Source organism: Lepisma saccharinum, chromosome 4 (assembly GCF_977018435.1).
Source record: "Lepisma saccharinum chromosome 4, izLepSacc3.1, whole genome shotgun sequence".
Taxonomy (NCBI): domain Eukaryota; kingdom Metazoa; phylum Arthropoda; class Insecta; order Zygentoma; family Lepismatidae; genus Lepisma; species Lepisma saccharinum.
This window is the reverse complement of record NC_139232.1, coordinates 63262972-63289651: the sequence shown is the minus strand read 5'-3', so window position 1 is coordinate 63289651 and position 26680 is coordinate 63262972. Positions and strand designations below refer to the sequence as shown.

The window sequence follows — 26680 nt, the reverse complement described above, 5'->3', positions numbered from 1 at the left end:
TTTGATTAAAAACATTCTAAAATTTTATTGGAAATGACAAAATATGGCATTAACATTAAAAATAAACAGTAGGGTACAAAATCGACAAAATGAAAGAAAGCTTCCAAACATTAGCAATAAAATGCATAGAAAATGTATATCAAGAAAAAAAATTATCAATAACTGCAGCAGAAAAAAATGCATTTTGTCAAACTTCCTACTCCAGCCCTGAATCCCAATTTTTGCAAGACAATACCATCACGCAATGTTAATACTGCGTTGGAATCGAACCAGAGACCCAGAATTGACTATTGGCGTAGCCATTCATCATTTATCTTCCAGATGGTTATCACTCGCTTGGCCTAATGTGAGATATGCAAGGAGTTACGTTCAAAGGAATGGCAAAAGAATTTACAGGTACAATAAATGGATTTTGTACTCTCCATGACTGAACCTTTATGGACATTGTTAAGAAAAGGATATTACTTGTCTCACAATTGGATGAAGGTTATTTCCACAGATTGTCCTCTCAATTGTCACATGTCTGACATTCCTTCTAGGATTCACTGTTTTCAAGCACCAATGTTCAATAATCGCCCCAACTTCCTTGCTCTCTAGATCCGCGATCACTCCGCGATCACTCCAACTGTCCCCGTTCTCTCAACAATTGCCTAATTACTTATTCAGCATTCCTTTCTCTGCTTCCTGCTATGTTCAGGGTAATAGCAGACTTGTCACTTCTACCCAACGCCTTGGGTACGATACGATAGTCTAATCTCTAGACCGTGGAAGTCAGTTTGGTTCCTGTTCACAGTACCACATATTGCTTACATAAAACAGCGCAAATGTAGGTTAGAATTGATTCTCGGTGAGGTGAAGTACCCGACCGAAATTCGCACCCCTGGTAGCGGATGCACCATATTTAATCCATTAGATGAAGGAATGAAAGTGTTTAAGGGTATTTTCGACATATTAGGTCTTAATTGACGTGTGAGTTCTGGGGAGGGAAATTCTGAATTAAACATTGTGGGGGACAGTATTCAACTCTAGGTCTTAGATTATGGCGACTATTTTAGTTAGAGGGGGGATTGAGCATAAAATTGATGGGGTATCGAATTCTTGAGTATTACTATTGTCTTAGATTGTGGCTGAAATTCTGGTGTGGAGACTGAGAATTATTTTTTTGGAGGAGGCATATCCACAATAACACGCTACTAGTTCTTCACTGAATGATATCAGCACTGTAATGTTCCTGTGATACTGAACTACATATCACTGCCCTTCACTGATATGTCACGAATGAAATCTAGCCACGTTACGTTTTTTGATGAATATCCGCCACGCGGTGGTTTTCGGTTGCTGCCGGAGTGACGTCTCCACGAACACTGGCGGAAGTAAACTGCCGCGCAGAATGGCGGCAACTAGGCACCGCACCCGATATGAACTGACCAATGGGAGTGCACGTTTCTTAAAGCATTAGATATACACAAAATAAACATTTGAAGTTATATAGAAACAAATGCAAGATGAGCAACACAAAGGTTCTGTTATATGTGAATATAAAATATATATAAAAAAGATAGTATATCGTAGTTAGTTTTTTAGAGATAAATCTCCAACAGGCTTTGAGCAACAAGACTTTGAAATTATAATCTGTCCTACCTTCTCCATGCTAGTAAATAAACAGTCAAATATCTTAAAATGAAATAATCTCATGCCTAGAGTTAAAAGTAAATATATATGTATATGTAAATAGCCCATACGCCCGGTGTTTCCTGATTTAAAATTTCAAAAATGCGTAAATGCTGTAAATATAAAGTAAATTTTGACTAATTTCATATATGTTTGACCTTCATGGCATTATAATAGCTATTTTTCGAGATCCGCTTGCAACGCTCCACTAACAACGTGACAACACTCGTTCTAGCATTTTTTTCAATGCCTTTCCTGACTAGACACCGGGAATATAGAACTCTTATATTCCTTGCTTGCTTTATCGTGGCTCACACCGCCTATCCTTTGCGGTTTCTAGCCATCGGGACTGCTTTATTTGATCCCTTCTTCTTGTCTCCTTCAGTCGTTATTCCTTGTGGCACTTGTACAATACACTTTCACTTTCACTCGTGATTTTCACTATGGGAGGGTATCCTGTTGGGTATGTTACACTGTGATCTTTCTTATTGTTTTTGTTTACATTGAGATGCTGTGTTTTCGTGCGAAGCTATATAGCGTCCATATGATGGGAGCTCGAGGCTGACTTATCATGGTTGGGATTGACACCGGAAATGGAACAGCTATATTCCTTTCCCGGATTCTCTGGAGTAAGAGAACGCGAACGCGTTCTGTGCGCATGTTGAAGGGTGTGCGCCTCGTCCAATGAACGCGCGGAGGGGAGGGGCATCCGCGGGATGGGGCTCATTCGCGGTCCAGTAGTTCCGTAGTAAACATGTCAGCTCGCAAGTCTAGGGGAACTCTGCATTCAGGAGAGCGCCTCATAGTGTTGAATGTGTTAGAGAACAACTTGTTTGAAAAGTTTAAAACACATGGCTTTTTGTTTTTTACAAATGTTTAAAACAAAGTGTTTGAAACATGTTTTTCAGACTTGTTTAAAACACATTTTGATACATGATGTTTCATAGTTTGTGGTTATTTGCATGTTTTTTGAAAATGTATGTTTAAATTTGTTTTAATTTTTTTCTGTTCTTCGTAGCATCAAAAGACAAATAAACGTGCAATATTGTTTGTTCTTTGTGTAAAACAATACACTGGCCATTGTTAAGAATAGAAGAATTAAAGAAGAAATTGGCAGCAGAAAGCGTTTTGCTTTATGGCCGTTACACCGCGCAGCACTTCGTTGCTTTCATCCCGCACCCTTCCCCACCTAGTCTGGCCCCGCCCAAAAGCTTTCCCCTCTGCGCGTCGCTACTCCAGAGAATCCGGAAAAGCAGTATAGTCGAAGTAGGGTTTGATACATCTGTTCCCGATGGGCTTGTCGTAAGGGGCATTGGAAAAACAGGTGCGTTATTGTTTGGCTGGGTTCTCTGCATTGACAGGAAGTTATAGGTACCGCATGTATTCTTGCCAAATGTTGATTCACCAGAACGTGACCCGTGCGCATTCTCAAGGTGAACACAATCAGGGGCCGAGGCATTTTCAAAGATTGATACCAAGGTTGTTTTGTGCCGATGTGCGTGTTCCACTTACAGGTGGTTGTGTTGTGTATTTCGTGTGCACACCATTCATCCCATTCGTGTTGGATTTTCATTTTTACGCGAGGGAGCAAGTCTGTGTAAGGCAAGCGTAAGGGGGTTACTTGTTCGAGTGTCCGCGCTTGCTTTGCGTAGATGTCTACGAAGTCGTGAGATTTGTTTTGATTGGAATGTGCCTTGATGTAGGTAAAGGTCACTTCTTGTCCCCGTTTTCGGAGCCGTAACGCTGCACTTTGAATAAGATAAGGAAACATCGTAAGTTTATAGGCTGCAGTGCCATGCTCTTGACAACGTTTGGAGCACGCTCAAGGCGTCGGTCAGTATAAGACATTGTGGAAGGCCCGACGCGAGGATATGAAGTAATGCTCTATATATTGCATAACATTCCGCCGAAAAAATTGACGCGTCGGGAGGTAATTTAAATTGTCTAATTATGTTCTGGGACGGGATATAAAATGCAGAACCTACTGCGGTATCGTCTTTTGATCCATCCGTATATATTAATGTCGACTGCGGCCATCTTTCTCGATATTTTCCATGTTCACCACGATCGACGTAATGGATATCTAGATTTGGCTCTATGGGGATATTTAATTGGTATATGAGTGGGTGGTCGTGGGTAAATGACAGCTGATAGGCCTCTGTGTCTATGAAATAGCAGTATAAGAAATAATATCGGGGGGTTGAGTGATCTATACGCTTTATTATCTCCCATTGTCTTTGGATGGCAAATTCTCTATTGAAAGGGTGCGGGTGAATAGCCCATGTTTTGAGTAGAAATTGTACCGTGAGTTTTTTTCGTCTGTGAGTAAGTGATTGTTCATTACTCTCGAGATAGACACTCACGTTTGGGCTGGAAGGCATTAGGCCGAGGCACGTTCGTAAATCCTGTCGTTGTAATATATCTAACGAGTTCAGAGTTTTTGTGTTTGCCCCACCGTATACTGGGGCTGCGTAATCGTATAATGATCTAAAGCAATTTTTATAAAATAAGAGCATAATGTATGGATGACTCCCCCACTTAGTGGTGGATATGCTTCGTAATATTAATATTTTTTTCCCCTTTTACTTTGAGGTATTCAATGTGGGGTCTCCACGTTAGTTTTCTGTAAAAAAAAAACTCCGAGATATTTATAGGAGTCTACAAGAGGTATATTTTGGATACTTGGTATATTGTTTGGATAAGTTAAAGGTTGTCGGTGATTGAAAATTAGGATTTTTGATTTGGAGGGTGAGAAGGTTAGTCCTATACTCCAGAGGTTATCCCGAAGTACAGAAATAGCCCTTTTTAGAGCAAGTATGCCTTGAGTGGCATCAGAAGTTTGTTTATAACAGCATAAATCGTCGGCGTATTGTAATATTTTAAAGTCAGCGAGATCTAATTGGTGGATGTGGTGGGTATATATATTGAATAGGAGGGGGCTGAGGGGGGGACCCCTGTGGTATTCCGGTTCGTACTTTTCTGGCCCCGTCCACTCGATCATCGAACCAAAATACAATATTTCGTTCATTATATAAATTCCAGATAATATTAGCAACGGAAGGGTGTATTGATAATTTATCTAATACATTGCATAGTATTGGGATGTAAACCGAATCATAGGCTTTCTCAATGTCTGTAAACAGGCTAAAACAATAGTCCTTAGTTTTCTGACTATTTTGTATTGCTACTGTGAGAGTGGATACGGCATCTTGGCTGCCGTGATTGAGCCTGAATCCCATTTGTTTTTTTGGGTGGGGGAAAATTGTTGCTTTTCCAGGGTCCAGTTTATTCGATATTGTAATGTTTTTTCAAAAAGTTTGGTGAGTACCGGAATTAATACTATGGGTCGATACGATTGTGCGTTGTTGCGAGGTTTGGATGGTTTGAGGATAGGAATTACGATATGATTGTTCCAGGTTATGGGGATAATACCGGTGCGATATATTTCATTGTAAATTTGTACAATGAGGTGGATACCTTCGTCCGGCAAGTGGCGAAGTACGTCATATGTAATGCCGTCATATCCTGGTGCGGTATTTTTGACGGAGTCCAAGGTATTTGAGAGTTCTGATGCGGTTACCGCGGGAAAGTCATCTGTGAATGTTGCGTTTAATATTTCGTCGTGTTTATAACCCGAGCTAACCGAGGGGGGGGGGGGTGTTAATAAAGATATGAAGTCGTTTTCCCAGGTTCGGTCTAGCGTTTTCACCTTACTTTGGGTGGGTTTGCGAATGGAGTTAAATTTGTTGCCAAATGGAGCTTATGCTATCGCTGCGATCTAATGTATTGCAAAAGTTTTGCCATGCTGCTCTCTTCGCCTGGAGGTAATTTTTTTTTGCTTTCGCTTGTAGGCGTTTTGGTTCAATCAAATTTTCTCGGTGGTGGTGTCGTTCATATTTTCGGAGTTGTTGTCCTTTTCTGATTTTAATGGTTTCGCAATCTCTCGTCCACCAACTTACGGATGGATATCTGGCCGGGATACTAAAGCGGGTACGAGGAGCACTGAAGTCCATAGCGACCGTAATCATTTCGATGAAATTGGAGTAGACTAATAGGTTGATATTTCGGAATGATAGAATTGGCATGTATATCCGTGAGAACGTGGCTTTGAACGCATCCCCGTTAATGGAAGCTTTGTTCCATCGCCGTACTGGGGGTGTCTGTCTGTTAGCCAAGCCTGGGGGTCGGAGCTTGTGACGACGTCTGATTAAGAGAATGGGTGTGTGATCGCTGCCCCGTAAGTCTGAGTCTTTATGCCACGCGAACTGAGGTAATATTTCCGGAGACGTTATCGTCAGGTCTATGCAGGATGGGTTATTTCCGTTGAGAGGGTAATGGGTGGGGGTGCCATCGTTACAGAGAATGAGGTTATTCTCAGTGATCCATGTGTCAATTGCGTTACCTAGTCTGTCGTTATGTTTTCCCCCCACGTTGAGTGGTGTCCATTAAAGTCACCTAAAAGGGCAATAACTTCCGGGAACGTGTTGTACCATTTCTTGAAGGTCTCGTGCTCGTATGCGTTGGGAGTTAGTATTGGAAGGGATGTATATCGATATGACTGTGAATGTTCGTAGGAAGATAGAAACGCGAATAGCTACTATTTCTGCTTGGAAATCTTGTTTTAATCTTATGTCATTCGGAATCCGGACTTCTGTATGTTGAACTTTTTTGTGTACGAATATTACCCTTCCCCTATTAGTTGTTGGTGTACCGTATATATTATAATGCGCAATACGATATTTTTCGCGTTTGGTACCTTTAACTTCCTGTAAACAGAGAATTTGGGGTTGATATTCGGCAATTAAATGTAATAATTCAAGTTTTCTCGCGGAAAAGCTATTAACATTCCATTGTACTATTGTTTCCATTTCCGGTATCTATCGGAAACCTTGTTCTGTCAATTTGTCGATTCTATGATAACCAGGAGATTAGATGTTAGAGATTGTATTTGTTTGATGAGTTGAATGCGACGGCTTTTGTTCTCTGTTTCCCGCACCGCGTCCCATAAATTGGGAATCATGTCTAGGATCGAGTTGTAAATAAGATTGTGCTCTATTGTTATATGCGCTGAGGTTGAGTTATTCGAGAACACATTTGTTGGTGGCCGAACAGGATTCACTCTTTCTATCTCCCTCTTACTTGTCAAAGCAGCGGGCCGGGCATTTTGTCCTATCGTTTGGAATAATTGCTTTCTGTGTCGGAGGTGGGACTGGAGGTCATGATTAACACTTCATCATCGTCATACCAGTTCCTGCTAGTGTACGTTTTGCGGGGTTGATGGTCGTCTTTTCTTTTTGTTCTGGATGAACGATGTCTATTGGGTTGCCTCGGCGGTTTAATGGCATCAGTAGGGGAAGTATTTTCTAATACTGGTTCTTCACTTGTGAGCACCGATTGCGTATGATTCAATATCTGATAGTTATTGGCCGTTTGTATCAAATGGGGCAAGTCAAGTCTAGTGTTGTCCACCGAACGTTCCGACCTTGGAAGACGTAATGGGGGAAATTAGCACCTGTGAATCTTCGGCGGAGAACTTCCTCCCTGCTGGGGCTGGGAATAAAAATCCCTTGTAGTTTGTTTTTTGCCTCGTGGTATGAAATGTTTTCTTCAGCCATTTTGTTTTGTATGGCTGATTCAAGTCTACGTCGGGGGCAATTTTTGGATAAAGAGGAATGGGGTTCTTTGCAGTTAATACACGAGGGTGAACTGTCGCACTGGTCTTCATGTTTATCTTTGGCACAATTGGCACACACGGGTTTCGAACGGCACTCTTTGTCGTGGTGCAAATAACGCCATCATTGAGAACATTGCAAAACCGCTCTTGTTCGAGGTGTTACTTCGTGTATTTGGCTATTAATGATGATTTTATCAGTATTTGGTTCCCGCGGAAGGTAACACAGAAAAGATTTGTTGGAACGAGGTCGAAAGTCCCATCTTCTCGCCAGATCTTTTTCGGCAAGCGTTTGACTGTGAGAACCCTGATGGGGCTTTCTATACCTTCCAATACGTCTTGTTCGGAGGTATCATGTTCGATACTAAATACCAAACCCTCCCTTTGAACTAATGAAAGTGGCACCCGCGATTGAACCAGCATTTCCCGATGCAAAGCAGTCTGCAGCATGAAATTATTAGCAGCCCTTGCTGTTTTGAATGTTACCCTGACCCGGTTGATACCACATTGTTCTACCAAGTCGACTGTCACATTTTTTTCCTGAGAATGTTTCCGACGCTACCTGCGGCAAGTCTTTTCGCGTTTTTCTCAATGCCGTCCAGAAGGACGACATATGGTCCCGGCATGTCTTTGTCGTACCAGTATTCGAGAAGAGTGGGTTGAATTTCGGAAAGACAGTTTCCGCGGGGGACTTTGTCTGGCTGGATCGATTCCTCCATTTCATCCCGGTGGCGTTTTTGGGAGTTTATGTCCGCACTTATCTGAGAGGGTGTTATGTGGTTAGTCTTGGGTGGCGATGAGGGTTGATCTATTGTGTCCATGTCGGTGTCCGGGGATTCGTTCCCGTTCATGGCCGTTTGGGCCGGCTACCCGGGTGAAGGTATACGTATCACTGTTCTATTAAACTACGCGGTATGTGTTCCTATACAATACCTGTTCACTACACTATCACTTGGTAGCAAAACTAGTTGAACGTGTAACCACTGCGCGAGGATCTGCGTACGTACGTCTTGATCCTGTCAAGGTTCCAGTTGATCTCCACTCTATATTCCTTGTCTATCTGGAGGGAAAGCTTGGATCTCTAAGCACGCGCGCAATGCTCTCTCGTACGCCAGCGTACGGAGCAGAGAGCTACGTGATTGGTTCTAGGGTTCATGTGACCCTTCTTGCCTTCTGAAGCAGACGACAGCGGTAGAATTCCTACCCGGTTCTTCGCGCACTTGCCACGTGCTATGTGATGCTACAAATACGCAATATTGACTGACGTAACTTTACCAAACTCAAATATACCATTTCTTAATGACCACTTCATTGTATAATTTATCGCACAAACAGCAATTTGCATTAAAAACTAAAAGATCAAGACAGTTTTTGTCAAATAAGTTGGTGAAGTCCTCGTGGTAGAAGTTCAGCCTGTGGCTGCTCTACCACTTAACCCGCAAAACTATTCCTTTTTTTAATACATTTTTTTTCGTTAGTATCTACTGCTTAATATTGGGTCAATGGAAATGTTTAGCATTCATTTGAAAACTCTTAACATCGAATGATCTGTGGACAAAAGTATTTTAAAATGTTTATCACCATTCCAAGATGCAATAAACAGTGGTCTGAATTCCTAATCGGCACTGTTACGTCAGTAGTGTTCGATAGTTGGATCATCCACCCACCTCCGTGTCAAAGTGTTTTGCACAGCGCGCCAAGACGACAGAGATCCCTGGTTCGAATCCCAGCGTTAGCAAGGGTATTCTTTATGAATGTCCCTTCATCAACTTCATAAATATCATCACTCATATTCATATTCACGATAAACCAAAAGTGGTAGAAAAGCGAAGTAAAATAAACCAAATCAATCAGTAGTTGGATCATCCACAACAATGACGTCTACTGTTGTTCAGAGGCGCTTGTGATTCAGGTAGGTTTTCTAATGACTTGAGTCATACCGAAAACTATAAATCACCAGAGTTCAAAACATTTGTTGCTCAGTGAGGCATCTCATTTTCTAGCTAAAACATGCATGGATGATGTTTTATTGAAAACCCAGCGGACTTCAGGCAAATTAACAATACATGTGGCGACTAATTCCATAAGTAAATTACGTATTAAGCAAAAAAGGGCGACCCTTCCCTCGGACTTGGCGTTCCCACCCGAAATGTCCATGCTACGCCACTGGTAAATATGTGTGTGTGTGTGTGTGTGTGTGTGAGAGAGAGAGAGAGAGAGAGAGAGAGAGAGAGAGAGAGAGAGAGAGAGAGAGAGAGAGAGAGAGAGTGTATCGTCTTACACATTTTGATAAAATAGAAGTAAAGGGTGGCTCAATAAGTCACTTAACACCCTCAGTACAAGACCACTGCAGCGCGCAACATGAAAATGGTGATGACCAATCGTTATCAGGCCAAGGGGGAACCACATTGACGCCACCCACACTGTCGGCGGCCATCTTGATGTCCGCCATCTTGAATTCAACTTCAGAATTTTAAATGGGAAGGGGGTCGTGCGACATATCAAAATGGGCTACAATTTCACGAGAAATGTAATGGTGAAGGTTGTTTTGACGTATCTTTAACCAGTAAAAAGTTACGACTGAATTATTGTACCAATTTGCTCCTTTTTGAGGTGTTAGAAAAATGCCTTAAAATTTGTTTAGCGCTTCGGTAATGCATCGAGATCAAAGTGACGTCTATGGAGAGACGTTCGCATGCCATTGCACATTATTTTAGTCGGATACATCCATGAAGAGCTGTGCAATATGAATGGTTGTCGCGAACAATTTACAGTGTGACGCTTCCATTGAATGAAATGTCCTTCACAGTGACAAGGCTAATGTTTATGTTCATAAGGAAGTTTATAAACAGAATATGTGACCCTTGTCATCTGATAACTAACTTTGAACAAAAACTGGTTCATAACGTTCCCATAAGTGTTCTGGTGTTCTTCCCTATTGAAAAAACTCTGTAAAAAGTACCTTCTTCCGTAAGCAAGTATGAAAAACCCTGTTCATTTAACAAGTCCAAGTAGCCCTAAGCATTTAAGGTTCCGTTGATGGAACATTGACTAACCAATCGTGTTCCACACAGCACGCCACATCATTAACTTACCAACACTAACCATTCAGATTTGATCTGTCGAAAATGGGTTATCAGATAAAAATCATCGAATATTCTGTTTATGAACTTCCTTATGAACATAAACATTAGCCTTGTCACTATGAAGGACTTTTAATTCAATGGAAGCGTCACACTGTAAATTGTTCGCGACAACCATTCATAATGCACAGCTCTTCATGGATGTATCCGATTAAAATAACGTGCAATGGCATGCGAACGTCTCTCCATAGACGTCACTTTGATCTCGATACATTACCGAAGCGCTAAACAAATTTTAAGGCATTTTTCTAACACCTCGAAAAGGAGCAAATTGGTACAAGAATTCAGTCATAACTTTTTACTGGTTGAAGATACGTCGAAACAATCTTCACCATTGCATTTCTCGTGAAATTCTAGCCCATTTTGATATGTCGCACGACCCCCTTCCTATTTAAAATTCTGAAGTTGAATTCAAGATGGCGGACATCAAGATGGCCGCCGACAATGTGGGTGGCGTCAATGTGGTTCCCCCTTGGCCAGATAACGATTGGTCATCGCCAATTTCAAATTGCATGCCGCAGTGGCCTTGTACTGAGGGTGTTAAGTGACTTATTGAGCCACCCTGTATAGTTATGTATCATAGAGAACTTAATAATAAAAATAATTTTAGAATAACCCGACAGAGAAAGAGGCAGTCTAGTTTAGAAATAAAAGGAAATTTACACTACCGTAATAACAAAATGTAAAGAAGTAACATAAAATATTACATTTATAGCAAAGTAAGAAACTTTCTGATATAGTAAAGTAGTGAATAGGGCTAAATCTCGCAATTACTGTATAAATATCTGTCTGTCATACACTTTCAATAAAAAATAAAAGAATACTAATCTCTAAGTAATATAATTTAGTGCAAACACTATCCCTTGTTTGTAAAATAAAGTTATTGGGTTCTCTGATAGGTACAAATATTAACTTTATACGCCTTCACTCTAAATGACATAACTTCGATATATAAGCAAACAATGTAAACCCGTCTTTATATTACAAATTTAATTCATCATTTGTCAAGTATACGTAGTGCTTAAGAACTGGCTGAATAACATAAAAAAACATAAAATTTGAAGGCAGTAACAATATTTTTTAAAAAATAATGTTTTTACCTAGGTTTGTTAATTAAATCCTAGTACATTTTGCCAATTTATAAATAAAATATACCTATTTCTTTGGTATTTGTACTATAATCAAAAACAATGTTACTAAAACGTGGCTAATAGTTGGCGTGTTCACAGTAAATCTGAGACTTTTAGCATTATTTGTTCCTAGCTGGATGTCAGTGTAACTTATTAATCTTGTCCAACACAAAATCTTTAACCTCAATTTTGAAAGCTAAGTGAACTCTATCGTTTCGACTTAAACATAGTATAGGCCTCTATAGTGGTAAGATAGGTTCAATCTGTAAAATTTAGGAAATGGTGTCTCCTTTTCTGTCGATTCGAACCAAAAGGAAAAAGTGAAGTGTTGTGTTTGCTATATATATTTTCATTGGTTTTATGCAATCACCTTGTATTATACAACAACATTTACTGAATTTTACCATCTTCCTGGTTGATCTGTTAAACAATGCAATCAATAATAACAATAATAAAATGGTTACACTTATTACTCTGAGTGTGAGTAAGATTAAATATAATCTTAACACACTCGAATGCAAAACAAAAATGTAAAGAAACATTATTCTTGCTAAATTCAACTTCATATTATTAGAGTTGAACATCTTTCTGTTAGATATAGTTACTTTGAAAATAAAAACAAATTATAATTGGGACAAAAGCAATTATACCTTTAAAATAACCTAATTTGTCTTCAAAATACAATAAATATACAAGTATCTTGCCTAAATCGAATAAATCTTGTTGGTTATGTGAGAAAATTGAGAAAAAATTAAATATCATTCAAATCTTATAGAAATGAACTCCACTTTATGCAAAGAAAAACTACTCACGAAAAGTAGAGGAAACAGTTTAAATAAGTCCACTAATTAATTATAAAACCTGTTGCTTACAATGCAATGGCGTTGAGCAACAAGACGTTGAAATTATAAATTGCCCTACCTTCTCCATGCTAGTAAATAACCAGTCAAATATCTTAAAGTAAAATAATAAAATTAAAAGTATATAAAGGATGTTTCATAAAGTGCGCAGTTTTTAAATCGCTTGTCATTTTTTTGTTTGAAGGTCAGCAACGCTGTTCTTATCATTTTCGTAATCTCGGATCGCTCCGATTATTACTTGAGCAATTTGTTGGCATTTGTTCAGTTTAGTTGCCATGGAGCGGTTCACTATCGAGCAACGCGTCGTTATCTTGAAAACACATTACAGAAACGGGGAGGGGAGTCTTATGCACATACAGTTCGTATAATCTTCGCGCGATCTTCGCACGTAACAATGCCCTCACTGCAACAACAGTTACTAGGTTGGTGAAGAAATTCGAGATATCCGGGTCAGTTGCAAACATAAATTCGCCTGGGCGAAAACGTAGTCGTCGTACAGATGAAAACATTGTAGTAGTGCAAGACAGTGTGAATGTTAGCCCTGCGAATTCACTTCGCCGTCGTTCACAACAGTTGGGGATATCGGTATCCTCAGTGCAACGAATACTGAAACAAGACCTTCATATGCACATTTACAAGGTTCAGTTGACGCAAGAGATCAAAGCAACCGATCATGCGAAACTAAGAAATATGCCATATGGACATATGCCAGACATCATTTTTCAGTTTTAAATCGCATACGGGCATATGCTGGACACTTTTCAATTATTAAATCGTAGTGAATGTGTAAAATAATAAAAATAAAAATGTCAACTTTCATGCAATTTTGGCTGAGTTATTGCCTTTTCAAAAACTGCGCAATTTATGAAACACCCTTTACATATAATATGTGTGTGTTTGTGTGAGAAAGAATATGTGTGCGTATGTGTGTTTTCTCTTACATAGTTTGATAAAATAACATGCATCATAGAGACAGTTTGCCTTAGAAATAAAAGGAAATTTACACTAGCGTTGTAACAAAAGTAAAAAGTAGCGCAAAATATTATATTTGATAGCGAAATAAGAAACTTTCTGATATTATAGAGTAGTGAATATGGATAAATCTCCCAATTAGTGCATAAATATTTGCTTGTCATACACTTTCAATTTAATCCCAAACAGTATCTTTAGTTTATAAAATAAAGTAGATAGCTTCTCTGATAGGCCCAAATATTAATATATTACGAGATCTAAAAATAATTTCCTGTAAAGAATAAATTGTGTTATTGGAGTAAAAATTTACATAAAGTTGTAAATTAATAAGTTAAAAGTTGAAAAAAATTCACTTCGTGTATCGAAAATGTAATAAAAAGTATTTCCTGGACAGATCAAATTGTGTTATATGAGTAAAAAAATTTACATAAACTTGTAAAGTAATAAATTCAAAATTGAAGGAACACACTTCCGTGTGTCGAAAATATAATAAAAAGTCTTTCCTGAACAGATTAAATTGTGTTATTTGAGTAAAAAATTTACATAAAGTTGTAAAGTAATAAGTTAACAGTTGAAGAGACACACTTCGTGTGTCCAAAGTGCAATATAAAATCTTTCTTGAACAGAATAAATTGTGTTATTTGAGTAAAAATCTACATAAAGTTGTAAAGTAATAAATTAAAAATTGAAGGAACTCACTTCCGTGTGTCGAAAATGTAATAAAAAGTCTTTCCTGAACAGATTAAATTGTGTTATTTGAGTAAGAAAGTTACATAAAGTTGTAAAGTAATACGTTAAAAGTTGAAAAACACACGTCGTGTGTTCAAAGTGAAATAAGAAATCTTTCTTGAACAGAATACATTGTGTTATTTGAGTAAAAAAATACATAAAGTTGGAAAGTATTAACTTAAAAGTTGAATAAACACACTTTGCGCGTCCAAAATATAATAAAAAGTCTTTCCTGAACAGATTAAATTGTGTTATTTGAGTAACAATTTACATAAACTTGTAAAGTAATAAGTTAAAAGATGAAAAACACACGTCGTGTGTCCAAAGTACAATAAAAAATCTTTCCTGAACAGAATAAATTGTGTTATTTGAGTAAAAATGTACCTAATGTTGTAAAGTAATAGTTAAAATTTGAAGAAACACACTTCGCGTGTCGAAAATATAATAAAAAGTCTTTCCTGAACAGATTAAATTGTGTTATTTGAGTAACAATTTACATAAACTTGTAAAGTAATAAGTTAAAAGTTGAAGAAACACACTTCGTGTGTCGAAAATGTAATAAAAAGTCTTTCCTGAACTGATTAAATTGTGATATTTGAGTAAGAAAGTGTAACGTACCCGAACGAAAAGTTTAATTATACAGCGGACGATAGATGGCAGCGCGCAGGAAAAAAATGAAAGAACGCTGATTGTTGGATTAACGCGCGAGGAAAACATATGAAAGTAATTGTAAATAGTAAAGATAATTATAAATGTTTAATCTGTGAATAAATAATAATAATGAATTGTATCGAGGCGTCAGACATAAAGGATCGCCATTAATAACGTATATAATTTGGCAGGAAAAGTAAATGACAAGTATGATTCTTGCTTTTCCGTTAGACCTTTTGGTTGTTTGTCCTGTGGTGGCGCCAAGTCTTCGGCAGCCCCCAAGCACTTTCGTGTAGAGCATTTATTGCAGCTCCTAGTCGAGGTTGAGCGCGGGATGGGCGGTACCCTTCGATTACCCCTTTTTGGTTGAGTTAGGCGGTCGCGCAGTGTCTCCAGCAGCGACCCGAAGGCGGGGCTTTAGATCCTTGGGTAGATGTCTAAAAAGATAGGAAAGAGAGCAGGGAGGAAAACCCGCGAATCTACCTTGGAAAGAAGGAATCGAGAAGGTGTAGAGATAATTCAACCACCGGCATTGGTTATAGATCCCTTAGGTCTTCTATATGATCTGGAAAAGGAAGAGAATAAGTTTAAGCTTCAACGGCTGGCTTTGTCTAGTGTACCTAAAGACTTATACAAGGATGTATGCGGAAGTAACTCAGGAGACCCGCGATCTGCCCGCAAGAAAATAGAAGGGCACATGAAAAATAAAGTGAATAGTCATCAGCAGACATGATGATCAAAGAAGCTATCTACTTTATTTTATAAACTAAAGATAATGTTTGGGATTAAATTGAAAGTGTATGACAAGCAAATATTTATGCACTAATTGGGAGATTTATCCATATTCACTACTCTACAATATCAGAAAGTTTCTTATTTCGCTATCAAATATAATATTTTGCGCTACTTTTTACTTTTGTTACAACGCTAGTGTAAATTTCCTATTATTTCTAAGGCAAACTGTCTCTATGATGCATGTTATTTTATCAAACTATGTAAGAGAAAACACACATACGCACACATATTCTCTCTCTCACACACACACACACACATATTTTATGTATATACTTTTAATTTTATTATTTTACTTTAAGATATTTGACTGGTTATTTACTAGCATGGAGAAGGTAGGGTCATTTATAATTTCAACGTCTTGTTGCTCAACGCCATTGTATTGTAAGCAACAGGTTTTATAATTAATTAGTGGACTTATTTAAACTGTTCCCTCTACTTTTCATGAGTAGTTTTTCTTTGCATAAATGGAGTTCATTTCTACAAGATTTGAATGATATTTAATTTTTTCTCAATTTTCCCACTTAACCAACCAGATTTATTCGGTTTAGGCAAGATACTTGTATATTTATTGTATTTTGAAGACAAATTAGGTTATTTTAAAGGTATTATTACTTTTCTCCTAATTATAATTTGTTTTATTTTCAAGTAACTATATCTAACAGAAAGATGTTCAACTCTAATAATATGAAGTTGAATTTAGCGAGAATAATGTTTCTTTACATTCGAGTATGTTAAGATTATATTTAATCTTACTCACACTCGGAGTAATAAGTGTAACCATTTTATTATTGTTATTATTGATTGCATTGTTTAACAGATCAACCAGGAAGATCGCAAAATTCACTAAATGTAGTTCTATAACACAAGGTGATTGCATAAAACGAATGAAAATATAGCAAACACAACACTTCAATTTTTTCCTTTTGGTTCGGATCGACAGAGAAGGAGACACATTTCCTAAATTTTACAGATTGAACCTATCTTACCACTATAGAGGCCTATACTATGTTTAAGTCGAAACGATAGAGTTCACTTAGCTTTCAAAATTGAGGTTAAAGATTTTGTGTTGGACAAGATTAATAAGTTACACTGACATCCAGTTAGGAACAAATAATGCTAAAAGTCTCAGATTTACTGTGAACACACCAACTACTAGTCACGTTTTAGTAACATTGTTTTTGATTATAGTACAAATACCAAAGAAATAGGTATATTTTATTTATAAATTGGCAAAATGTACTAGGATTTAATTAACAAACCTAGGTAAAAACATTATTTTTTAAAAAAAATATTGTTACTGCCTTCAAATTTTATGTTTTTTTATGTTATTCAGCCAGTTCTAAAGCTCTACACTTGACAAATGATGAATTCAATTTGTAATATAAAGACGGGTTTACATTGTTTGCTTATATATCGAAGTTATGTCATTTAGAGTGTATGAAGGCGTATAAAGTGTTGGGTTTTTGATTCACAAAGAGTGAACGCAAATAATGTGTCAGTTAACAGAAAGTGTATAGATCAAAGTGTATAGCACAAATTATTTAACACAAATATGGTTTTGGTGTAGCCCTTGACTTTCAGTAAACTAAGCTGTGTCCCCTTGAATATAAAAAATAGCAGTTTCGATTCCTGGTGTAAACATAGGTGTATAACATTATTCATCCTCATCTTCGCGATTAGACAAGAGTGTTGAAAAATAATAAAACAAAGAATCAACTTAGATTCTTTCGGGGAAATATAAGAGTTTTATCTACTTGTTAACACTATAGTGTAGTTTTTCATATATTTGGACAGGAGCATAGGGAGGCCAACGACCGTGCAGGGCAAAGGACTCCTGTACGACCTGCTCTGGTCAGATCCGTCCAACGAGACCCTCACATGGAGCCCCAACAGCAGAGGCGTGTCGTACGTCTTCGGGGCGAAGGTCGTGAACGACTTCATGAAACAGAACGGCTTGGAGTTGATCTGCAGGGCTCATCAGGTCGTAGAGGACGGGTATGAGTTTTCGTTCGGTCGTCGCGTGGTGACGCTCTTCTCCGCTCCCAACTACTGCGGGGAGTTCGACAACGCAGGGGCCATGATGAGTGTGGACGAGAACCTGAAATGCACGTTTCAGGTCCTCCTCCCGTCGGCTGAAAGAAAACTGGAGCTTCAAAAGGGCACACCTGCGCAGAACTTGCAGCCCATGTACGGCTACTCGATACTCAACCACACAAAATTTTCACCGATGTCGAAATATATGCGAAATCTATAGATCGCATAAATTGTTCTGGTTTTCCTGTGTGACAATAGAGAGTGTATCAACAAATCCTTTTCAATTTTATGCGTCTTCGTACTTTAGACAAGCAAAACCGGATCCTTGAAAGACCCAATCAAAATATTCCAAAAAAGGGTGAGGGCCAAAATTGTAAAGTAATGAGCTTAAATGACGTCATGTGAACGTGACATGAGAAGAAAGCAATGTTTTCAAGAAGACATGAGAAGAGATGTGAGGGGTCTCGGATTCGATACAGAGTTTGTTGAAGTCCACTTTATGCAGGGAAAGGCTAATTCTGACTGGTTCTACAGTTTAAAGTAGAACCCGAACCACTATATGCCTCTACTGAGTATCGAACCCGGGATACCTTGATTGCAAGGCGACGACGTTACCACTACGCCATCGAGGAGACCCCACTCCTATTTAAAAGTCAGCCTGTGTAGCAGTAGTAGTGAAGGCGTGCTCCCACTGTCATTAAGGGTTTGTTAAATTCATTGTGAAGATCGAATAACCAAATATTATGGGCCTACGTCAGAACTACAGTAACGCAGGAAAGTGGCGGGGTTAGGTACTACAGGTGTATATTGTACTCCCCAAAAAATCCTTCTTTTTTTTCGAATTGTACCCCTTGCAAACCCTCGAGTAATATGAATTAAAAAAACCTTTTTCAAGCAGATCTCATCTCCATGAAAGTATCAACTCGGGGCAAGCCCCGGCACCTACCGACCCGTTGGGTGAGAATGAGCCAAAGCAAGAGTTTAGAAACCTTTCCCTGCTTCCCCCAAAATAGGCAATAGTTAGGCTGGAGAGTTCAATGAACTAACCTATCTCTAACTACGCACTGGTAATGGTTTGGAGATCCAAGATAAATATCAATAAGCTTGCTTGATATACCTTTTAATTTTCTGTGCATGTCTGGTAATAGGTATATAACAAAAGTTTACAAGCGGGAAACAATTCACAAGGAAGGCAATATCCTGTTAGGGTCTGCCTTTGGTATCCTTGCCGGTGAGACAGTTCTTTGTATTTCAAACTGAAATGTCCAAAGGAATTCAACTGTGACAGGCTTGATATTATTTACATTATCATGACTTCACCTGGAGCCAAAGTGCTTCCATCTATAGACAAGATTAGGAAACACACAGTATAATCATTTAAGAGGAGATAACACAGTTTAGGTTTCGTCACACTCAGATGGCTGGACTGAACGTAACCTTTCGACCACGGAAACTAGAAGTCTTATTTACATTTCTTAATCTTTTCTTGTTTGTCGTTGGCACTGTTGATTCTTTGTTAGTACATTAAATGGATCTAGAACGACTAATTCCATTGTTGAACTTAAATATCATCGAGAGCTCTTCGACTCTTCCACAAAGTAGAAAATCAGGAAAGTTAGAAACAAAAGCAACTTAGTAACAGCATGGCACGTTGAAATTTCACTGGCAGATCATAACCGTTTACAAGGAAAAGTCATTGTAACTCTACTGTAGAGTAATGTGTTATTTCATTGTGCAACGTATAAATGAATGGTAAGGGTAAGAAAATCAGGTAAGCGTATTTTCTCTTTTACGCGACGTAGTGGTGTTCTTACGATCAAGATGAAGACAGGCATGATGAATGAAGCAGAATCATTATCAACTTGCTTCTTTCCCCATTTAACGTCTCTCAGCTATACCTCTCTTCAACTTGCATCCAAAGAACACCACTACCTCGCTTAAAAGATAAAATTGACTTACCTGTCCCTTCCCCCCCCCCCCCCCATGAGCCATCAAATAAAATTGGCCGGTTTCCGAAGCAACTGTTAAATCAAGAAAGTATAGAAGTGAAAATGTAAAGCTCTTTGTTTCTCTTCGTATCTCCCTCCTATTTCTCTCTTCCTATCTCTCCCCGTGTTTTATCCAATTCTTGCTCCCTGTTTTTAAATACACTCCAGGGACGGCGACACTGTGCCCACCCGATTGTCCACCCAATCAAATTCAATAAATATATACAATTAGGGATGTAAATGGTTCTGTAAGTAAAGGCTGGTCCTCACTCCATGCATATTTTACTTGTGAATATTGTCGATATTAGAAAGTTCACAAACTTCATCCCATAACAAGCTTTGATGTAACTTGGCGAATCTTTTGTCTAGTAAGTAAGTTTACGAAAATTTGAGCAAATATCCTGTTGGAGAAAATCAATTTAAGCATTTTTATTCTTTCTTAATTTTGTCATTGGAAAGCTAAAGGTACTATCAGAACTCTTATTTCAAATGTGATCTAATGAACACTGCTATGATTAGAAGCAATCAACAGGCTTAGTAAGTTTTATGGGATACTCACAATTATAAGTTTATGATCAAGAGTTAATCAGAATTTAGGAGGATTTGGAGGGTTGCAGCTCCCAGCCTTCAATGGGGGAGGGGGGAAATGCTTCGAAATCAGCCATATATTGTAGAAAAAAGATATTTGGAATGTGGAAAAATATTAAAAAATATGACGGTGGCTCAATCGGTAACGCGTCTGGCTACCATGCTCAAGGTCCCGGGTTCTATCCCCGGCCGGTTCAAATCCGGGAACTTTTCTAACGATGGAAGCGGCCCCGGCGCCCACCCAGCGTCGAATAACATGGGTACCTGGGGGAAACCCTGGGGGGTAAAGGCGGTCAGGGGCGTGGTGCTGATCACATCACCCCACTCACGACCGGATCAAGAAAGTGTGGGGCGTTACCCCCACACCCCCTATACGCCTTCATGGCGTGGTGCTATGCACAGGGGAACACTTTACCTTTTTTTTTTTTATAACTAACCATCTGACATGACTTGGGCTAAAGATTATAGACTAACTAAAACTGTGCATAAATGGAAGTGAGTTCTTGATGTTGTCAGCACCGACCCTCCACATAAATCTCGGCCTGAGTATAATCAAAGTAATAAACAATAATAATAAGAAAATAAAACATCTTCTTCGCCTTGCTTCCTCCAGCTACGCACGAAATCATATCGACCTTTTTAATTGGGTCCACACTGCAATACCAGGAAAGAAGACAGGCAGGCAGAATTTTATGTTTGATTGATTAATTTTTAAAAATAATACTTCCCTTTTCTTCATTTTTGACTAGTCGCAATGATGATATGATGAAATTGATGAATAGACACTCACAAAAATGCGCATGCTCAGACCGAAACCCCTGCATCATAGCGCACTGCGATAACCACTCCGCGGGTAATTTGATGTGCCACTTTCTCAATTCTACCACATTCTTTACATCGCTGTCATCTTCAAATAATGCAACGTATCTAAAATAACAATTTTTAATTTGTTCTAATTAATAACGAGTATTCAGAATCACTACCAAACCGAGGTGACCACATTTTAATTTAACAATTTTGTAGGTTTGGAAAAAATCTATAGAATTACTGAACTGATATAATTAGTAGCTAGAACTATTTACAAGTTCTCCTCCAACATATAAATTTACACTATCAGTTATGCAGGTCTTATGATTAACTTGCATGAATTTCAAAGAAGATGAAGAAAGGGGTGGAAAGAAACCTTGACTCGACGGTGTCAGAGACCTATAATGAGGCAGCCAGATTCAATAAAAAAAATAATCAGGATAATAATCCTGGAGTCATTTTTATTTAAAAGGTCCACATGCTCAAATAGGCTAAATGTCACTGGATCTTTATTTTAAGCTGTAGTCCTAACGAGAATGCATTGGGCTTTGAACCCAGGACCCCTTAATTATAAGACGAGAGCGTTATGCGATCGGAGAGACGATATACAGAAATGACTCCGTCAACCGTATCATTTTATCATATCATAAGATACGTCCATTTAGGAGGTGGATTACACTGTTATGATTGGCCCATGGACGTCCGCAGAAATTTCTTCCAAGGAGGGGCAAGCATGGTAATTTGTAATAGTGCTGCCCCCTCAAAGAAAAACTGATTAAAATTGAAGCTCTCATGTTCCTACAACACCCACCTTTCCAATAATTAACATAAATTACTGTGAATAAAATGCAATATATGTGTGTAATGTATAAGTTGGTAGTAAGATCCATTTTTTATGGGGTGGGGCTGTCCCCTTATCCCTCTTCCGAACGCCATGGATTGGCCTGAGATTTAAACTATTTCTTTCACGTACGGACAAAAATACATATTTGAGACTTGTATAATGCAATGTCGTTGTTCGTTTTGTTATCTGTTTTGATAAAAAATGAAGCATTGTGGAGTTGAAATCACTATCTCAAGTTTCGAAGTGCTATGAACTATTGATACTCTATTTGTGGAAAGTAATGAAGACTGACTTGACTCATTGTTATATTTCAAGTCGATTTTCTGCTAGTTTTGACCAATGGTGACGGTGAGGTTGAATGGTAATGAGTAGTGTTGCCCACGGGACGAGACGGGACAGGCTTTTAAAAATTCGAGACAAGACGAGATTGACCATGTGTCATAAGACAAACGAATATTTTCGAGACGGGACAGCATTTCCACGAGACTAGTAATGAGATGAATGCAAACACGCAAGGAGGCACAAAACACCAAGAGGATTATCATGACTGCAATTACAGGCACCAGAAACTCATTTGCCTACAAGAATACAGTTTCCAGGTGTACTATTGAGGAGGGAGGTTAACATTTGAGAGTGTTCGAAAAGGTCACACTTACAGCACAAATAGTTTGTGAAAATGATACGAATTACTGAATACGATGATAATGTTTGATGAATTCCTTGCTTTCAAATCGCTTTCCACACAAGGTAAAAGGGAGATCTCGAGTGAAGGAGAGAGAAAGACAGAGAAGGGAGGGGGGATACATGTTAGTCAAACTCACACAATGACTTACGTTTGTACTGCCCATCCTAATTTATCAATATACAGCTTCTGCCCACCCGGTCGAAAAATTCTGGCGCCGCCCCGGATACACTCATTATATTGCCCCGTATCAATCTATTTCTCTGGCTTCATTCCTTATGTTTGTTTCTGTACGTTTGCACGTCTCTCTCTCTCTGCCTTTTACTGTTTCTATCTCTCTCTTTCTTCTTTCTCTCTCTATGTTTTTCCTTCTTCCCTTTTCTGCTTCTATACTTTCACTCTGCATCTATCGATTTCCACTTTTCCTCTTTCTTCATCACTATCCTAACTGTCCTGTATTCCAGTGACTTAAGAACGGGGAAAATACAAGGGAACATCGTACCTCCTTAAATCTTTGGAAAGGGGCACAATCCAAAATGCACTTAAGAAAACAGTAAGTTATGAGGAATAATTGTTTGTTGGTGGCACACTCCAAATTAGAAATGTTCCTGTGCCGCTACTCTCTTCTGTGTGCCCTATTTGTTTGTATTAATTTATATTCTACCACGCTTATTGTTCGCGGTTTTTGTTTATTGTTTTTTCCATTTGGACGATTGCTTTCATTTCTTGCCAATTCTTTAATGCTTATTTCCTCCTCTGCAGTTACCCCTTTCGTGTCAATTAAATAGCTAACTAATTTATATTCGCTGCTTTTACTTTTGTGCTTTTCTTCTAGACTTTTACATTCATTGCGAGATTTTGATTTCAAGATTCAATTCTGCGATACTACTTACTGCGGTTATTCTTAGAGTTTATTTACTTTGTGCTTTTCGCGGTTATTCATTTAGCATAGTTAAGTTAAGCTAAACTCAGTGATTCAACAGCGCTTTGAGAGCCAAGGCCTAGCGGTCCGCGACGTCAACTCATCGTTTTCCAATTCCGCTCTTAACTCCTGATTAGGCTATCTCATCACAAATGAAAATAATAATAATAATAGTAATGCAGAAGTTAAATTCCGATTGGCGTCCGAACGAATGGAATTGGAACGTCACATCGTGAAAATTAAGCTACGAAAAAGTTCAGTGTTCAAAACACTACTGCAACCACTATTGGTAGTATGACTACAAAGAAGAAGGCTAAGATGAAGATGATGATGATGATGATATATATAGTATCAAGTCTTCGTTGTATAAGAATTCTAAAATTTTATGTGGCTAAGTTGTAAAATGGTTTTTAATTAAGGTCATATGCATGTTTTGTTTGTAAACTGCAATCGGGTAGGTCTACAATTGTTATCACGATGTCGGGTCAACACTCGAAGCTCGGGATCAAACCCGGGTCCGCTTGAACTAAAGCTGACAACACTAACCATTTAGCTATACAGGAGCTTTCTTATCAGAGTGATGAACTTGTGAAATAGATCATGAGACGAACACAATGACATATGCATGCCTTGCGTTGATTGGAACTTAGAACTTCTTGCTTCGTAGCACATGTGTGCTACCACGTCTCGTATCATCTCATTTTGATACCATCCCTATGTGGCGCACCCTGTATATTTATTTTATATACATTTTCTATATTCATGCATGTAAATATTTGAGAATTAGAAAATAGGAACAACATTGAAGGGTCGAATTCAGTGGCGGGGTGTGGGTTACAGTCAGCCTTCATTTTGCCATCTTTCTCTGCATTTGACGCTCTTTGTTTTAAGGAATACTACGTCAAAGGGGGTATGATCTCCACCAACCCCGCTTTGAGCACGCCATTGGTCTAATTTCAGAATTCTAATTGTCATGGGGGAAAGTCTATGGATACGCATGCGAGAAGTAAAGTTGGAAGGAAATCGACATATATCTACATCTTAATTATTATAGAATTAATTGCTTGTAGAGGCTCCCAGAAAGGGTAGTAGTAAGGTCGTCGCCATAGGCGTAACTTGGTGGGGGCAAGGAGGGGCACTGCCCTTTAAAATTTTCAGGTTTGTTAAAATTTACAAGTTAAGGATACTTTTGTTAACATACTAAAACCTGAGGAGCTAAGTCATAAATAATAATATTTATGATTTCGCATATGTAATAGTAATTTAGCAAATAATCCTGAACACTATTTTTATGGGATGAAAAACTTTTCGAATCTACCCCCCCCCCCCAAACAATTAAGCCTCAAGTTCGTACCTGCCCCTTCCTCAAAGTTAAGTCCAAAGTTTCGCCCATGGTCGTCTCCTTGTAATTAAGGTATCCTTTCCTGGTTTAGTAGATGCCCTGTGAAGACACATAGAAGTGCGGTCACACTTTCAACAGTACGTCCAGGAGTCGCGATCAGTCTTACTGTACAGCCACGGACATTTCTGGGTTGAAACACTCCCATTAAATTTCAATCGAATCATTACAAATCACAAGTGTCCGTGACTGTACATAGAGTGACCTTAAAATTCAAAGTGCTTTTTTTTTTATAGAAACTGTACTTCTATCATCGGTCTATGTAAAATTATTGGTCCATTGCCGTTTATTTTGTGTGCATAAAACTGCAACATAAAATTTTGGTTCGAGTTTTGAAACGAAAGACGAAGTGTCAAATGACCCGGGGCTTGATATAAACAAAATGTCACTCCATTCATTCAGAAGAGCCCTACTGGGTCAGTGATGAACGGAGTGAGGGGTTGGTCTGTATAGTATTTAGTAAAACAATTTATGTAATGTAATGCACAAAATGTACGTATACCTCAATAGAACAATGTTCTGTGGCATCATTGGAAATAAATAAAATAAACTAAAGAAAAAACGTTACTTAAAAAACTTATAAATAATTACTTACGTAAGTAACTGAGTTGTATCTCTTTTTCCCAGAAACAAGCAAAGGTTCTTCTTCTTCGCAAATAGTCATAATTAAAGATTCCAAATAAAAACTAGCAACGGACAAAAGTTCCCATTCACATTCGCAACGTGATCCGTAAGGAAACGAAAGATACTGTTTTACGAGGTCAACACAACAAACGAAAACCCACAACAGACGATCTCCTTTCGACGGCGTTCAGTGACAGCGTGCATGACCAGCACTGATCTCGTCACCTTCTAGCGGAGATACAATGAACTACTATACCAGAGGGTGCATTCGGCTTCAACTTTTGACTAGAAATGTATTATGTTCTTCATAGACTACGTATAGTGTACGTCATTAGTAGCCAATTGTAAGCCAACGTGTATGTACAAAAATCCATAAAACAATGACAGAGAAAGGCTAAACATAAAAAAGGCCAACGTCAGAGTAGGAGCCCTAGCAGTGGCGTACGCAAGGCGGGGGTTAAACTCCCCTCCTTGAGCTTTTGAAATATTATGAAAAATGCTGTGAAGATAAATTAAAATTGGCCAATTTATCACAGTCAAAGATCTGCGACAATACTACTACTACGACTAATAATAATAATAATAATATTAATAATAATTTGAATTGTTATTCTCATGCAGCATGGAGAAAAGTGCAGCATTCCAAACACACGCGTCTTTCAGAGTGAATGCCTTGGAAATAAACACGAATTCTTGAAAATAAAATATGAGGGCACCTTTGATTTAAAAGAGAAAAAAGGTTGCTTTGTACCTCAACTGCATCAATGTTCAATGAACATGTATTTTTTTGTGTACGTGAACAATGAGCACTTACTAAAGAAAGTTGTTGGTTCGTTGTAAGCGGGTAATGTATAGTTAGGCGAACAGCCACCAGTCCACCTTCCCATTGTTTACACTGGCACGTTTAAATTTCTGATTTCAAAAGATAATAACATTGACTATTGTAAAATGTTTTGTTGATAAGAACAGCGAGACATTCCAGATGTGAATTAGCGGGGACATTTATGCGGGGACAAGAGTTGAAAAATTCCAACCAATTCCGGGAATCGAACCCTGATCTTCCGACTGGTTTTCAGACACCCTACCGACCAGACCACCGCAGCTCCTTGGATGAGTTCCATACTTTGATTATTTCAATTTATTTTAATATATTTCTTGTTTTTATGGATT

The 26680-nt window shown here is 38.4% G+C and overlaps 1 protein-coding gene across 2 annotated transcripts in view; it reads right to left on the bottom strand.

Annotated features, from left to right (window-relative positions):
• The window catches only part of LOC145986517 (protein white-like), a 123029-nt gene extending 97320 nt beyond the window's left edge, over window positions 1-25709 (bottom strand). For both annotated transcript variants that reach the window (XM_083120625.1, XM_083120626.1), the window contains exon 1: window positions 25482-25709. In XM_083120625.1, coding sequence (XP_082976751.1) covers window positions 25482-25550 — 69 coding nt within the window. In that variant the 5' untranslated portion in view covers window positions 25551-25709. The remainder of the gene's footprint in view (window positions 1-25481) is intronic.
• Window positions 25710-26680: the final 971 nt, after the last annotated feature.